The sequence below is a fragment of the Dendropsophus ebraccatus genome, chromosome 12 (assembly GCF_027789765.1).
Source record: "Dendropsophus ebraccatus isolate aDenEbr1 chromosome 12, aDenEbr1.pat, whole genome shotgun sequence".
NCBI classification, from domain to species: domain Eukaryota; kingdom Metazoa; phylum Chordata; class Amphibia; order Anura; family Hylidae; genus Dendropsophus; species Dendropsophus ebraccatus.
The window spans coordinates 4,820,403-4,835,174 of record NC_091465.1 but is presented as its reverse complement, the minus strand read 5'-3'; the positions used below and the strand labels follow the sequence as shown (position 1 = coordinate 4,835,174).

The 14,772-nt window shown below is 44.0% G+C and overlaps 1 protein-coding gene across 8 annotated transcripts in view; it reads left to right on the top strand.

The window, feature by feature from the left end:
- CHD5 (chromodomain helicase DNA binding protein 5) overlaps positions 1-14,772 on the top strand; it is a 161,500-nt gene that overhangs the window by 136,129 nt on the left and 10,599 nt on the right. For 3 of the 8 annotated variants that reach the window (XM_069948884.1, XM_069948883.1, XM_069948881.1), the window contains 6 exons: positions 479-625; positions 4,508-4,616; positions 5,811-5,943; positions 6,209-6,404; positions 9,191-9,351; positions 14,217-14,331. In XM_069948884.1, the coding sequence (XP_069804985.1) occupies positions 479-625; positions 4,508-4,616; positions 5,811-5,943; positions 6,209-6,404; positions 9,191-9,351; positions 14,217-14,331 (861 nt within the window). Of the gene's footprint in view, positions 1-478; positions 626-4,507; positions 4,617-5,810; positions 5,944-6,208; positions 6,405-9,190; positions 9,352-14,216; positions 14,332-14,453; positions 14,507-14,772 lie in introns of those variants that run through there. The other 5 variants (XR_011359376.1, XM_069948887.1, XM_069948885.1 and 2 more) reach the window with 4 other exon arrangements.

Here is a 14,772-nt window from a genome sequence, read left to right as displayed (position 1 = left end):
CCTGCCGTCACATGTCCTTCTCTCCCATCTTGTATTGTAGTGGAGACGGCACTTCTGTAATGTTGGGGCTTGTGGTGGGATAGCGTCCCAGACGTAGTGGATAAGAACATCCTGGCACTCACCAAGTGGAGTATTGCTTGTTTTATTATGTGCAAAACATCATAGGGTCCAGGAGGACGCGTTTCAGCTTATGGCCTTCATTGACTCCATGCTGAGGAAGGCTATATGCCGAAACGCGTCCTCCTGTACCCTATGATGTTTTGCACATAATAAAACAAGCAATACTCCACTTGGTGAGTGCCGGAATTTTCTTATCCACTTCTCTCCCATCCGCCTCCTCTCGGGAGCTTGTGAAGTAATCCATAACCTCAGGATGTAGTGTGTCTCTATGGCAGCACGTAGGTCTGCATTTCGGCTGTGTACACAGTCAGAGACTTTTTTTTTAGTCGCAGATGATAATCTTTGTGTCATTTTGTAGAGGAAGAGAACAAACTAGACGACAAGGAGGAAATCTTGAATCAGCAAAATGGAGACAATGGTATAAAGCAAGAAGAAGACGAAGCGAAACGAGACGAGAGCGGAAAATATAAGTTTATGTTTAATATCGCTGATGGTGGATTTACAGGTAAGCTGTAATACCACACACAGCCCAGCACAGGTGGGGGCGCTGTTTTTAGAGAAATCAACCATATCTTCCTAATCTCAAACAACCTTTGTGCTGGTCTGTGTCCATTTAAAGTGACACTGTCGCCCCCTATGTGCAGTCTGACTGCTCTCCACATGTGTAAAGGGTAAATGTTACAGCTTTCATTACTTATCTTATATCACACCTCATGGTGCTTGTTCTGGTAAAAAGTTTGTTTTTATCACCTGTGGATTGGTATATGTGGGCGAGGCCTTGCGGCCTATGTGCCACATCGCTCGCCGCATAGTCCCCCTCAACAGCCATTGGTGTGGGACAATCTAGGGGGATGGGGCCTAGAGCTTTAGGCTGGCCCTTCCAATGGCTGCTGAGGGGGCGGGGCCTATGTGGCAATGACGTCATGGACAGAGGCGGTGCTAAGTGGCGCTAGGGGCGGGGCGATGTGGCACATAGGCATGAGGCCCCGCCCACATATACCAATCTACAGGTGATAAAAACAACTTTTTACCAGAACAAGCACCATGAGGTGTGATATAAAATAAGTAATGAAAGCTGTAACATTTAGCCTTTACACCTGTGGAGAGCAGTCAGACTGCAAATAGGGGGCGACAGTGTCACTTTATATACTGATGACGCTCCTGCTGGTGTCGGAGAAACATCTGAGTGAGAGCCTAAAAGGCCCTATTGTACAGCGCTATTAGAGGTCCCAGGGTTCCCATGCTGAACACAGATTTATAAGACTAAGGCCCAGTCCAGCACATGTTCATATGTGCAAAAAAGTTACATATGCCGATACCGAAGTGATCAGAGGCTGATCTGTTGCTAGAGACACGCCCTCTGACAATATAGAGAATACATAGTAAGAGACTATATAGAGGATACATAGTAAGAGACTATATAGAGTAGAATACATAGTAAGAGACTATATAGAGGAGAATACATAGTAAGAGACTATATAGAGGAGAATACATAGTAAGAGACTATATAGAGGAGAATAAATAGTAAGAGACTATATAGAGGGGAATACATAGTAAGAGACTATATAGAGGAGAATACATAGTAAGAGACTATATAGAGGATACATAGTAAGAGACTATATAGAGGAGAATACATAGTAAGAGACTATATAGAGGATACATAGTAAGAGACTATATAGAGGATACATAGTAAGAGACTATATAGAGGAGAATACATAGTAAGAGACTATATAGAGGAGAATACATAGTAAGAGACTATATAGAGGAGAATACATAGTAAGAGACTATAGAGGAGAATACATAGTAAGAGACTATATAGAGGAGAATACATAGTAAGAGACTATATAGAGAATATATAGTAAGAGACTATATATAGAAGTATACATAGTAAGAGACTATATAGAGGAGTATACATAGTAAGAGACTATTTAGAGGGGAATACATAGTAAGAGACTATATAGAGGGGAATACATAGTAAGAGACTATATAGAGAATACATAGTATGAGACTATATAGAGGAGAATACATAGTAAGAGGCTATATATAGGAGAATACATTGTGTGTTTATGGAGGTTTCTATGTATTCTCCTCTATATAGTCTCTTACTATGTATTCCCCTCTATATAGTCTCTTACTATGTATTCTCTATATAGTCTCTTACTATGTATTCCCCTCTATATAGTCTCTTACTATGTATTCCCCTCTAAATAGTCTCTTACTATGTATTCTCTATATATAGTCTCTAACTATGTATTCCCCTCTATATAGTCTCTTACTATGTATTCCCCTCTATATAGTCTCTTACTATGTATTCCCTCCATACAGTCTCTTACTATGTATTCTCTATAGTCTCTTACTATGTATTCCCCTCTATAAAGTCTCTTACTATGTATTCCCCTCTATATAGTCTCTTACTATGTATTCCCTCCATACAGTCTCTTACTATGTATTCCCTCTATATAGTCTCTTACTATGTATTCCCCTCTATATAGTCTCTTACTATGTATTCTCCTCTATATAGTCTCTTACTATGTATTCCCTATATAGTCTCTTACTATGTATTCTCCTCTATATAGTCTCATACTATGTATTCTCTATATAGTCTCTTACTATGTATTCTCCTCTATATAGTCTCTTTCTATGTATTCTCTATATAGCCTCTTACTATGTATTCTCTATATAGTCTCTTACTATGTATTCTCCTCTATATAGTCTCTTATTATGAACTCTCCTCTATATAGTCTCTTACTATGTATTCTCCTCTATATAGTCTCATACTATGTATTCTCTATATAGTCTCTTATTATGAACTCTCCTCTATATAGTCTCTTATAATGAATTCTCTATATAGTCTCTTACTATGTATTCTCCTCTATATAGTCTCTTACTATGTATTCTCCTCTATATAGTCTCTTACTATGTATTCTCCTCTATATAGTCTCTTACTATGTATTCTCCTCTATATAGTCTCTTATAATGAATTCTCTATATAGTCTCTTACTATGTATTCTCCTCTATATAGTCTCTTATTATGTATTCTCCTCTATATAGTCTCATACTATGTATTCTCTATATAGTCTCTTACTATGTATTCTCTATATAGTCTCTTACTATGTATTCCCTCTATAAAGTCTCTTACTATGTATTCTCCTCTATATAGTCTCTTACTATGTATTCTCCTCTATATAGTCTCTTACTATGTATTCTCCTCTATATAGTCTCTTACTATGTATTCCCCTCTATATAGTCTCTTACTATGTATTCTCTCTATATAGTCTCTTACTATGTATTCCCCTCTATATAGTCTCTTACTATGTATTCTCCTCTATATAGTCTCTTACTATGTATTCTCTATATAGTCTCTTACTATGTATTCTCCTCTATATAGTCTCTTACTATGTATTCTCCTCTATATAGTCTCTTATTATGTATTCTCCTCTATATAGTCTCATACTATGTATTCTCTATATAGTCTCTTACTATGTATTCTCTATATAGTCTCTTACTATGTATTCCCTCTATAAAGTCTCTTACTATGTATTCTCCTCTATATAGTCTCTTACTATGTATTCTCCTCTATATAGTCTCTTACTATGTATTCTCCTCTATATAGTCTCTTACTATGTATTCCCTCTATGTAGTCTCTTACTATGTATCCTCTATATAGTCTCTTACTATGTATTCTCCTCTATATAGTCTCTTACTATGTATTCTCCTCTATATAGTCTCTTACTATGTATTCCCTCTATATAGTCTCTTATTATGAACTCTCCTATATATAGTCTCTTACTATGTATTCTCTATATAGTCTCTTACTATGTATTCTCCTCTATATAGTCTCTTACTATGTATTCTCCTCTATATAGTCTCTTACTATGTATTCTCCTCTATATAGTCTCTTATTATGAACTCTCCTATATATAGTCTTTTACTATGTATTCTCCTCTATATAGTCTCATACTATGTATTCTCTATATAGTCTCTTACTATGTATTCTCTATATAGTCTCTTACTATGTTTTCCCCTCTATATAGTCTCTTACTATGTATTCTCCTCTATATAGTCTCTTACTATGTATTCCCTCTATATAGTCTCTTATTATGTATTCTCTATATAGTCTCTTACTATGTATTCCCCTCTATATAGTCTCTTACTATGTATTCCCCTCTATATAGTCTCTTACTATGTATTCTCCTCTATATAGTCTCTTACTATGTATTCCCCTCTATATAGTCTCATACTATGTATTCTCCTCTATATAGTCTCTTACTATGTATCCTCTATATAGTCTCTTACTATGTATTCTCTATATATAGTCTCTTACTATGTATTCCCCTCTATATAGTCTCTTACTATGTATTTCCTTTGGTGTTTTTATCTATTTTAGAGCTTCACACACTATGGCAAAATGAAGAAAGAGCGGCCATCTCTTCTGGAAAAATCTATGACATCTGGCACAGGAGACACGATTACTGGTTACTCGCTGGAATTGTCACGTATCCTTATCCAGAACGTTCCAGGAGGTTTTTCCACATCAACCTGGAATCTCTGCCGATCACATGAATGGGGGTCCTGTGTCCCGGCGTCTCTTAAAGGCTGCGGTCCTGATGTGTGTAGCTGAACGCTGGTTGGCTGACTCCATCAGTCCCATAGAGTTACACAACAAAGTAACATTCTCCATAGAATTCATTAAATAAAGTCCTGAGAATAATACTGGATGGACATAATGCCTTACGGGCACAGTGTAATAGGGATAAACTCCTTAAAGGGGATTTCTGATTTAAACCTACTTGTCCCCTATCCACAGGATAGGGGTTCCAACCTCTGTGCCCCCCGGGGATCTCTATATCATCACCCCCTGGCTTCATTCATTCGCCAACCCGCAGCTCCAGAAGCCTGTGGAAAAAGCTAAGGGCATCCATTCATAACACAGGAGTCAGGTAACTGATCTAGAGATCCCCAGGGGGGCACAGAGATCAGATCCCCCGCAATCTCATTCTTGTCCCCTTTCCTGTGGAGGGGGGGGGGGGAGTACTTTTACATTGGCAAATGCTTTTAATCTTATGACACCAGATGCCTTAAAAAAATGAATGGCTGCTCAGGGGTGTGTCCATGTTATGCTAATGAAACATCTTGTTTGGCTTCATCTTTGGCTTTGGTTTGGTTCATCTTCTATATTTAATCATTTTTATACACCCTGTTATAGAATCCATATTAGTTTTTCAGATTGTCCAAAGTGGAAGAGCCCTTCAAGGTGCCTTGGATGTGACCACATGGCCTCGCTGGGTCACGCGGGGTCAGTCAGCAGAGCAGGACCCTCAGTTTGCATAGATGGCATACCTCCTTGTAGCCTTGTTGAAAGCGTAGATGTCTCGTGGTAGAGACCCTTTACCTAGCGGCACTCGTCCTCCATTAGACGCCCCTGGGGAATACAATCCTCCCAGGCAATGATTCTGACCTTTGCAGCAGTGTCAATGTGAAGCTTGTCTCTTCATGTGTCGCCCACTGTGTCTGCACAACCTGCTCTTTAGTTAATGCTAATGAAAGGTCATGGCACCCCGGGAGGTGGCACCTATTTATATCTATACGTCTCTCTCTCTCCTCCTAATGAGAACTGTATTTAGATTCTGTACCGTATACATACCGTATTATGACCATCTGAAGTCTGATCCTTAATTCGCGACCCCCAGACACGGCTACGCTCGCTGGCAGGATATCCAGAATGATCCCCGCTACCTGATTCTAAATGAGCCCTTTAAGTCAGAGATCCATAAGGGAAACTACCTGGAAATGAAGAATAAATTTCTGGCCAGGAGGTTTAAGGTAATGACAGACTATGTATAGATGTAGCAGAGCTGAGTGTGTCCTTTGGCATAGTGCCACACTTGTCTTTGGACCATGTCAGCTATTGCAGCTTGGCTTTATAGAAGTGAATTAAGCTGTAAGAATAGACACAGAATAGACAAAGGTAAGGCCATTTCTGGAAGAAGGCGGCCATATTCTTGTTATCCTGTGGTCAAAGTGGCTGACTCACCCAGTGTAAATAGCTCAACATTCATGATCTTTTTTTTTTTATTATTATTTCCAGCTGCTTGAACAAGCGCTAGTCATTGAAGAGCAACTTCGGAGAGCAGCGTATCTCAACATGTCCCAGGATCCCAACCACCCAGCCATGGCGCTAAATGCCAGACTGGCCGAAGTGGAGTGCCTTGCTGAGAGCCATCAGCATCTCTCCAAAGAGTCCTTAGCAGGGAACAAGCCCGCCAATGCTGTACTACACAAAGGTTGGTGACCCGTATCTAATACTCATTTCTGGCCATTAGTTACCATGGTGGTCATTGGCCTAACCTTAACCTGGGGCTCTCTGGAGATGATTGACAGGCAAAAAGACCTGTTAGTGGCCGCACTGCACGCTGACAGGCAGAGAGACCCGGTCATGGCCACACTGCGCGCTGACAGGCAGAGATACCCATAAGTGGCCGCACTGCGTGCTGACAGGCAGAGAGACTAGTCAGTGACCGCACTGCGTGCTGACAGGCAGAGAGACTAGTTAGTGGCCACACTGCGCGCTGACAGGCAGAGAGACCCGTTAGTGGCCGCACTGCACAATGACAGGCAGAGAGACCCGTTAGTGGCCGCACTGTGCTCTGACAGGCAGAGAGACCCGTTAGTGGCCGCATTGTGCGCTGACAGGCAGAGAGACCCGTTAGTGGCCGCACTGCACAATAACAGGCAGAGAGACCCGTTAGTGGCCGCACTGTGCGCTGACAGGCAGAGAGACTAGTTAGTGGCCGCATTGTGCGCTGACAGGCAGAGAGACCCGTTAGTGGCCACACTGTGCGCTGACAGGCAGAGAGACCCGTTAGTGGCCGCACTGCACAATGACAGGCAGAGAGACCCGTTAGTGGCCGCACTGCACAATGACAGGCAGAGAGACCCGTTAGTGACCGCACTGCACGCTGACAGGCAGAGAGAGCTGTTAGTGGCCGCACTGTGTGCTGACAGGCAGAGAGACCCGTTAGTGGCCGCACTGTGCGCTGACAGGCAGAGAGACCCGTTAATGGCCACACTGTGCGCTAACAGGCAGAGAGACCCGTTAGTGGCCGCACTGTGTGCTGACAGGCAGAGAGACCCGTTAATGGCCACACTGTGCGCTGACAGGCAGAGAGAGCCGTTAGTGGCCGCACTGTGTGCTGACAGGCAGAGAGACCCGTTAATGGCCACACTGTGCGCTGACAGGCAGAGAGACTAGTTAGTGGCCACACTGTGCGCTGACAGGCAGAGAGACCCGCTAGTGGCCACACTGCACAACGACAGGCAGAGAGACCCGTTAGTGGCCGCACTGCACAACGACAGGCAGAGAGACCCGTTAGTGGCCGCACTGCACAATGACAGGCAGAGAGACCCGTTAGTGGCCGCACTGCACAATGACAGGCAGAGAGACCCGTTAGTGACCGCACTGCGCGCTGACAGGCAGAGAGACCCGTTAGTGGCCGTACTGCACAATGACAGGCACAAAGCTGTGACTAGTCATGGGCTTCCCACCCAGATGACTAGTTGCCTCTCCACTTCCAGCCTTGTGCGCCGCTATAAAACTACTTTAAAAGGGGCATTCAGCTCGTATGTCTGTGCAGTAATATGTAATTTGTTTGTACTTTTTCTATTTTTAAATCTTTTTAATCTTCACCATGTTAAATACCTATGCTTACTGCCAGTGAATGGAAGTGCTCTTCTTCTTTTCCATCTTGATCCATGTCAGACTCTTTGCCAGTGTGAGATTTTGTGTTCCTGGTTGAATGTAATTTACATATATACACCCTGTGGAACATAATCTATATATACACCCTTTGTAATAAAGAAATTATATATATATATATATATATATATATATATATATATATATATATATATATATATATATATATATATATATATTCCCTATGTAATATAATATATATACAGTATATATTCTCTGTGTAATATAATATATGCAGTATATACTGCCTATGTAATATACTGTATAATATTTAGTATATACTCTTTATGTAATATAATATATACAGTATATACTCCCTGTGTAATATAATATATACAGTATATACTCCCCGTGTAAAATGTATCTACTGTATATACTCCCTGTGTAATATATATATACAGTATATACTTCCTGTGTAATATATATACACAGTATATACTCCCTATGTAATATAATATATACAGTATATACTCCCTGTGTAATATATATACACAGTATATACTCCCTGTGTAATATAATATATACAGTATATACTCCCTGTGTAATATATATATATATATATATATATATATATATATATATATATACAGTATATACTTCCTGTGTAATATATATACACAGTATATACTCCCTGTGTAATATAATATATACATGATATACTCCCTGTGTAATATAATATATACAGTATATACTCCCTGTGTAAAATGTATATACAGTATATACTCCCTGTGTAATATAATAAAATAAAGTGTATACTCACTGTGTAATATAAAATATACAGTATATACTCCCTGTGTAATATAATATATACAGTATATACTCCCTGTGTAGTATAATATATATACAGTATAAACGCCCCGGGTAATATAATATATATACAGTATATACTCCCTGTGTAACATTTATATATATACAGTATATACTCCCTGTGTAATATAATATATGCAGTATATACTCCCTGTGTAATATAATATATATATATATATATATACATATACTCCCTGTGTAATATATATATATATATATATATATATATACAGTATATACTCCCTGTGTAAAATATATATATATATATATATATATATATATATACATATACTCCCTGTGTAATATATATATATATATATATATATATATACAGTATATACTCCCTGTGTAAAATATATATATATATATATATGTATATATATAGTATATACTCCCTGTGTGTGTATATATATATATATATATATATATATATATATATATATATATATATATACAGTATATACTCCCTGTGTAATATAATATATATATACACCCTGTGTCTTGCAGTTCTGAACCAATTAGAGGAGTTGTTAAGTGACATGAAAGCTGACGTGACGCGGTTGCCTTCCATGCTGTCTAGGATACCGCCCGTGGCTGCTCGCCTACAGATGTCTGAACGCAGTATACTTAGCAGGTTGACCAACCGCGGGAGTGACACCACGGTCCAGGTTAGGTGATCCGCAGTTTATTATCCATCATTCATACTATTCTGACATGAGAGCGTGCGCCGTGTGCCCCATTTATATATAGAATTATTGGGAACCTGTCATCACTTTCCTGCTGCCTGAAGAGTCATTGGAGTCCCAGACTGTTAAATCTCTGCCTATAATGATGGCTGGTGGGGCAGGGAGAAGCCCCTGGGGACCGCCCCATTGACTCTTGGATCAGGCAGCATTGAAGGGATGGACTGTGCAGATGCTGTGTGTTACTTCATCTTGCCTCTTACTCACTTCTCAGCCATAACTGCATTCAGAATTCTGCCGGCTTCCTCTTAGCTCTGAGCTCATATCTCCTAGCAGCTCTCTGCTGGTTCAGTGTCTGTACAGAGCTTAGTTTGCTGATCTGCCTGCTAGGGGAGGATTTTCTGTTGTTTTATTTAAAGGCTTCTATACAGGAGTGTAGCTAATGTCTCCTGGGCCCTGGTGCGAGAGGCCAACTTGGGCCCCCCCCCCTCCTTTCACGACCAAGTGATGCTATTGGTGTGTGTATATATATATATATATATATATATATATATATATATATATATACACACACCAAGACAGATATTACCAATAACACCAGCATATTGGAAGAGAAAGTATTATCACCGTACATATTACCGCCATACTGTTACCGACCAAATCCTGTATACTGAGACCAATATTACCAGTAATACCAGTATATAGGAAGGAAACATTACCGCCACACCACAACCACTGCCATCACCACCATATTGTTACTGACCAAATCCAGTACACTAAATCACCTCATCCAGTCATATAGAGGTGGCCCCAGCTCTACACAGGCTCTATACACCATATACATTACAGTGCAGTTATATCAGGTGACTCACAGGGGACGTCTTCTCTGATTGGAGTTCTTCCCTTTTCATCTTCTCCATCTGCCCTGGGCCATTGTGAGAACTTCTCCGAGCCACGAATCCACAGAATCTGCCAGACAGACATATTAGGCTCCTCACTCTGACACCATCCTCATCTATATACACACTGCACATCTGTATTGGCCCCTTTACACCCACATTTAGTGGGTAGGCTGACTCTATGTGACCCCCTAATAATATATGCCCCCCTCTGTGTATTCCCTCTCCCCCTATGTTGCCCTCCTTTTAGATGGCCCCCTCTCCCCCCACCCTCCCTTATAGATGGCCTCCTCTACCCCCTCCCTTATAGATGGCCTCCTCTCCCCCCTCCTTATAGTTGGCCCCCTCTACCCCCTCCCTTATAGATGGCCCCCTCTCTCCTCACCCTCCCTTATTGATGGCCCCCTCTCCCCCCTCCTTTATAGATGGCCCCCTCTCCCCCCACCCTCCCTTATTGATGGCCCCCTCTTTCCCCCCACCCTTATAGATGGCCCCCTCTTCCCCCCACCCTCATAGATGGCCCCCTCTTTCCCCCCACCCTTATAGATGCCCCCCTCTTTCCCCTCACCCTCATAGATGGCCCCCTCTTTCCCCCCACCCTTATAGATGCCCCCCTCTTTCACCTCACCCTCATAGATGCCCCCCTCTTTCCCCTCACCCTCATAGATGCCCCCCTCTTTCCCCCCACCCTTATAGATGCCCCCCTCTTTCCCCCGCCCCTCATAGATGCCCCCCTCTTTCTCCCGCCCCTCATAGATGGCCCCCTCTTTCCCCCCACCCTTATAGATGCCCCCCTCTTTCCCCTCACCCTCATAGATGCCCCCCTCTTTCCCCCGCCCCTCATAGATGCCCCCCTCTTTGTCCCGCCCCTCATAGATGGCCCCCTCTTTCCCCCCACCCTTTTAGATGCCCCCCTCTTTCCCCTCACCCTCATAGATGCCCCCCTCTTTCCCCCCACCCTTATAGATGCCCCCCTCTTTCTCCCGCCCCTCATAGATGGCCCCCTCTTTCCCCCCACCCTTATAGATGCCCCCCTCTTTCCCCCGCCCCTCATAGATGCCCCCCTCTTTCCCCAGCCCCTCATAGATGCCCCCCTCTTTCTCCCGCCCCTCATAGATGGCCCCCTCTTTCCCCCCACCCTTATAGATGCCCCCCTCTTTCCCCTCACCCTCATAGATGCCCCCCTCTTTCCCCCGCCCCTCATAGATGCCCCCCTCTTTGTCCCGCCCCTCATAGATGGCCCCCTCTTTCCCCCCACCCTTATAGATGCCCCCCTCTTTCCCCCCACCCTTATAGATGCCCCCCTCTTTGTCCCGCCCCTCATAGATGGCCCCCTCTTTCCCCCCACCCTTTTAGATGCCCCCCTCTTTCCCCCCCACCCTCATAGATGCCCCCCTCTTTCCCCTCACCCTCATAGATGCCCCCCTCTTTCCCCTCACCCTCATAGATGCCCCCCTCTTTCCCCCCACCCTTATAGATGCCCCCCTCTTTCTCCCGCCCCTCATAGATGGCCCCCTCTTTCCCCCCACCCTTATAGATGCCCCCCTCTTTCCCCCCACCCTTATAGATGCCCCCCTCTTTGTCCCGCCCCTCATAGATGCCCCCCTCTTTCCCCTCACCCTCATAGATGGCCCCCTCTTTCCCCCCACCCTTTTAGATGCCCCCCTCTTTCCCCCCCACCCTTATAGATGCCCCCCTCTTTCCCCTCACCCTCATAGATGCCCCCCTCTTTCCCCTCACCCTCATAGATGCCCCCCTCTTTCCCCCCCACCCTCATAGATGCCCCCCTCTTTCCCCTCACCCTCATAGATGCCCCCCTCTTTCCCCCGCCCCTCATAGATGCCCCCCTCTTTCCCCTCACCCTCATAGATGCCCCCCTCTTTCCCCCCATCCCCGTGCAGGCTGATAAAAAAAAAACGTAACTTACCTGACAACGCGCTCCCACGTTGATCCTCTCTCCTCCTGGTCTGTCCGCGGCTGCTGCGCGGCTGCCGGGGTGTCGCGTCTTTTCTCCGGCAGTGCGTGCATCCCAGAGCTCTCTGCGCGCCGGAACCGGAAGTCAGGGCCCAAGGCGCGCAGGGAGAGTGATTGATCGGTAGGGCCTTGCCACTGCTTCTATATATATCATCTAAAACACCAGGAAAATGCTCGCACAACGTGACAAAGAATAAATCCACCCAAAGGGGAACTCCGGCAACATTTTCTTTGTCAAATACTGGTGTCAGAAAGCTATACAGATTTATAAATTATTTTTATCAGGCTTCCAGTACTTATCAGCTGCTGTATGTCCTGCAGGAAGTGGTGTATTCTCTCCAGTCTGACACAGTGCTCTCTGCTGCCACCTCTGTCCATGTCAGGAACTGTCCAGAGCAGCAGCAAATCCCCATAGAAAACCTCTCCTGCTCTGGACAGTTCCTGACATGGACAGAGGTGGCAGCAGAGAGCACTGTGTCAGACTGGAGAGAATCCACCACTTCCTGCAGGACATACAGCAGCTGATAAGTACTGGAAGACTGGAGGTGTTTATATAGAAGTAATTTACAAATCTATATAACTTTCTGACCAGAGTTAATCTGGAAACAGTTTTTTTTTTTTGCCGGAGCACCCCTTTAAAAAGGCTCAATACACTAGGCACATTTGATGTGCATTATAAATCCTGACTCCACCCCACCAGTCAGCTGAGTGAGGAGTCTTCTGTGGAAGTAACATGGCCTCTTTACCTCCTACCAGTCTCGCTGCTGTACACTGGGTCATATCCACACCTGGTATTGCAGCTTGTCCCATTGAAGTGAAAGTGATTAACTGCAATAGCAGGTGTGGCCCTTACCTAGTGAGATATAAGATGCTGCTCCCTCCTGTTACCCCATCTCTCCTGCCACCTGCGTACAGAGATGGAGGAGCATGAGACCACTGCGCCTGTGTATACCTATGGAGGTCACAGGATGGGGTGACCAAGGAGGAAGATCTTCTTATATCTCAGGACCGGAGCGCAGCGCCATCTCCTCACTGTAAGTAGGAGCCATAAGATTACTATTAACATACACCATAGAGTTTTACAAGTAATGGGCGCAGCTGGAGTCCAATCATTCAGCATTTGGGGAATGGCGGCATCCAACACAAGGTTAAAGTGAAGATCAGAACAAGATAGAGGAAGCAAAGATTTGTAGTAACTATGATTTAAATGTCATTATTCAAAAATCAATAATTATCAATAGTGCAAGAGATTTTAGGAAACTCTGTAATAGGTTTTATCAGACAAGAGTTTCCTTCTGTACACAAAGAGCTGTTTCCCTATGTCCCCCCCCCCCTCCTTATTGCAGGCGATGAGCTCACCTGGAGAAGCTCGCGCCCTCTCGGTTGGCATCAGATTAGCGGTGGCTGCTGAGGGTGGATGCAGCCTATGGCCTATGACTGCATCCATGCTTCCAGGACTCCCTCGGGCAGCATCTAATTTCTTCAGCCACCGCAAATCAAATGCTGAACAATTGCACTCGAGCACCCCGGGTGAGCTCAGCTCTATCCATTGCATCATCCATCGTCCCTGTGATATGGTGGTAACACATAGTCCCGTGTGGGGGCGCTCTCACTGTAATACATGTTGAATGTGAGGCTGGAGTGTTCGGGGCTCTATTATATATATATATATACATAGATAGATAGATAGAGATATAGATTATTCATGTTTAGAAAGAATCTTCTGCAATGATGTCCAAGTGATGGACAATGTGATCGGGTGCCTGTTGTATCAGCTCAGCTACATCCATGTCTGTCAAACTGAGCTGCAATACCAGACATAGCCTGTGGACAGGAGTGGCGCTACTTCAAGACATAAGGCAGAGCCTTTTCTCCAGTAGCCCACCAGTCCTTCCATCCTCCCCTGTGATGTTCGGTCATGTGGATCGGATGTTATTTGGCCTTTGATGAATTGACATAATCGTTCTGTCATTTCAGGGAACATTTGGATCCTCACAGATGTACAACAGCAACTTTGCCCCAAATTTCCGAGGACCTGGTCCAGGCAGTATTGTCAACTACAGCCAGATGCCCCTGGGGCCTTACGTGACAGGTAGGTGGTCGGCCCGCCCGGGTGTCTAGGTAATGTGCCAGTACTATGGGGATATTCTTAATAGACGGCCGGTAAGCTCAGAGGACACTTGGCAAGCCAGATGTTTTCTTTCTTATCAATAGATTTTTAGCCGTTTCCGAGATTTCCTCTGTGGCAGTCTCCATTTCCTCCGGAGGTAAGCAGACCTGTGTCTCTGTGCTCCATACCATCCGTGTCATCCGGAGGCGCTGAGCGACCATTCATTCTCTGTGGTCATGGTCAGACACATGCTACCTGTCTGTCGTCAGCCGTATTACATCAGACATACTGGGAGGCGGGAGACCTCGTGTCCTTGTTAACATTTCTATTCAGCAGCTTCTTAGTTGCATGTATTTCCGGATGGATCGATCGGTCCTGGCAGAACTCCATCGCTTCTGTTGGTTTTTTTTTGTTATGTTTTGT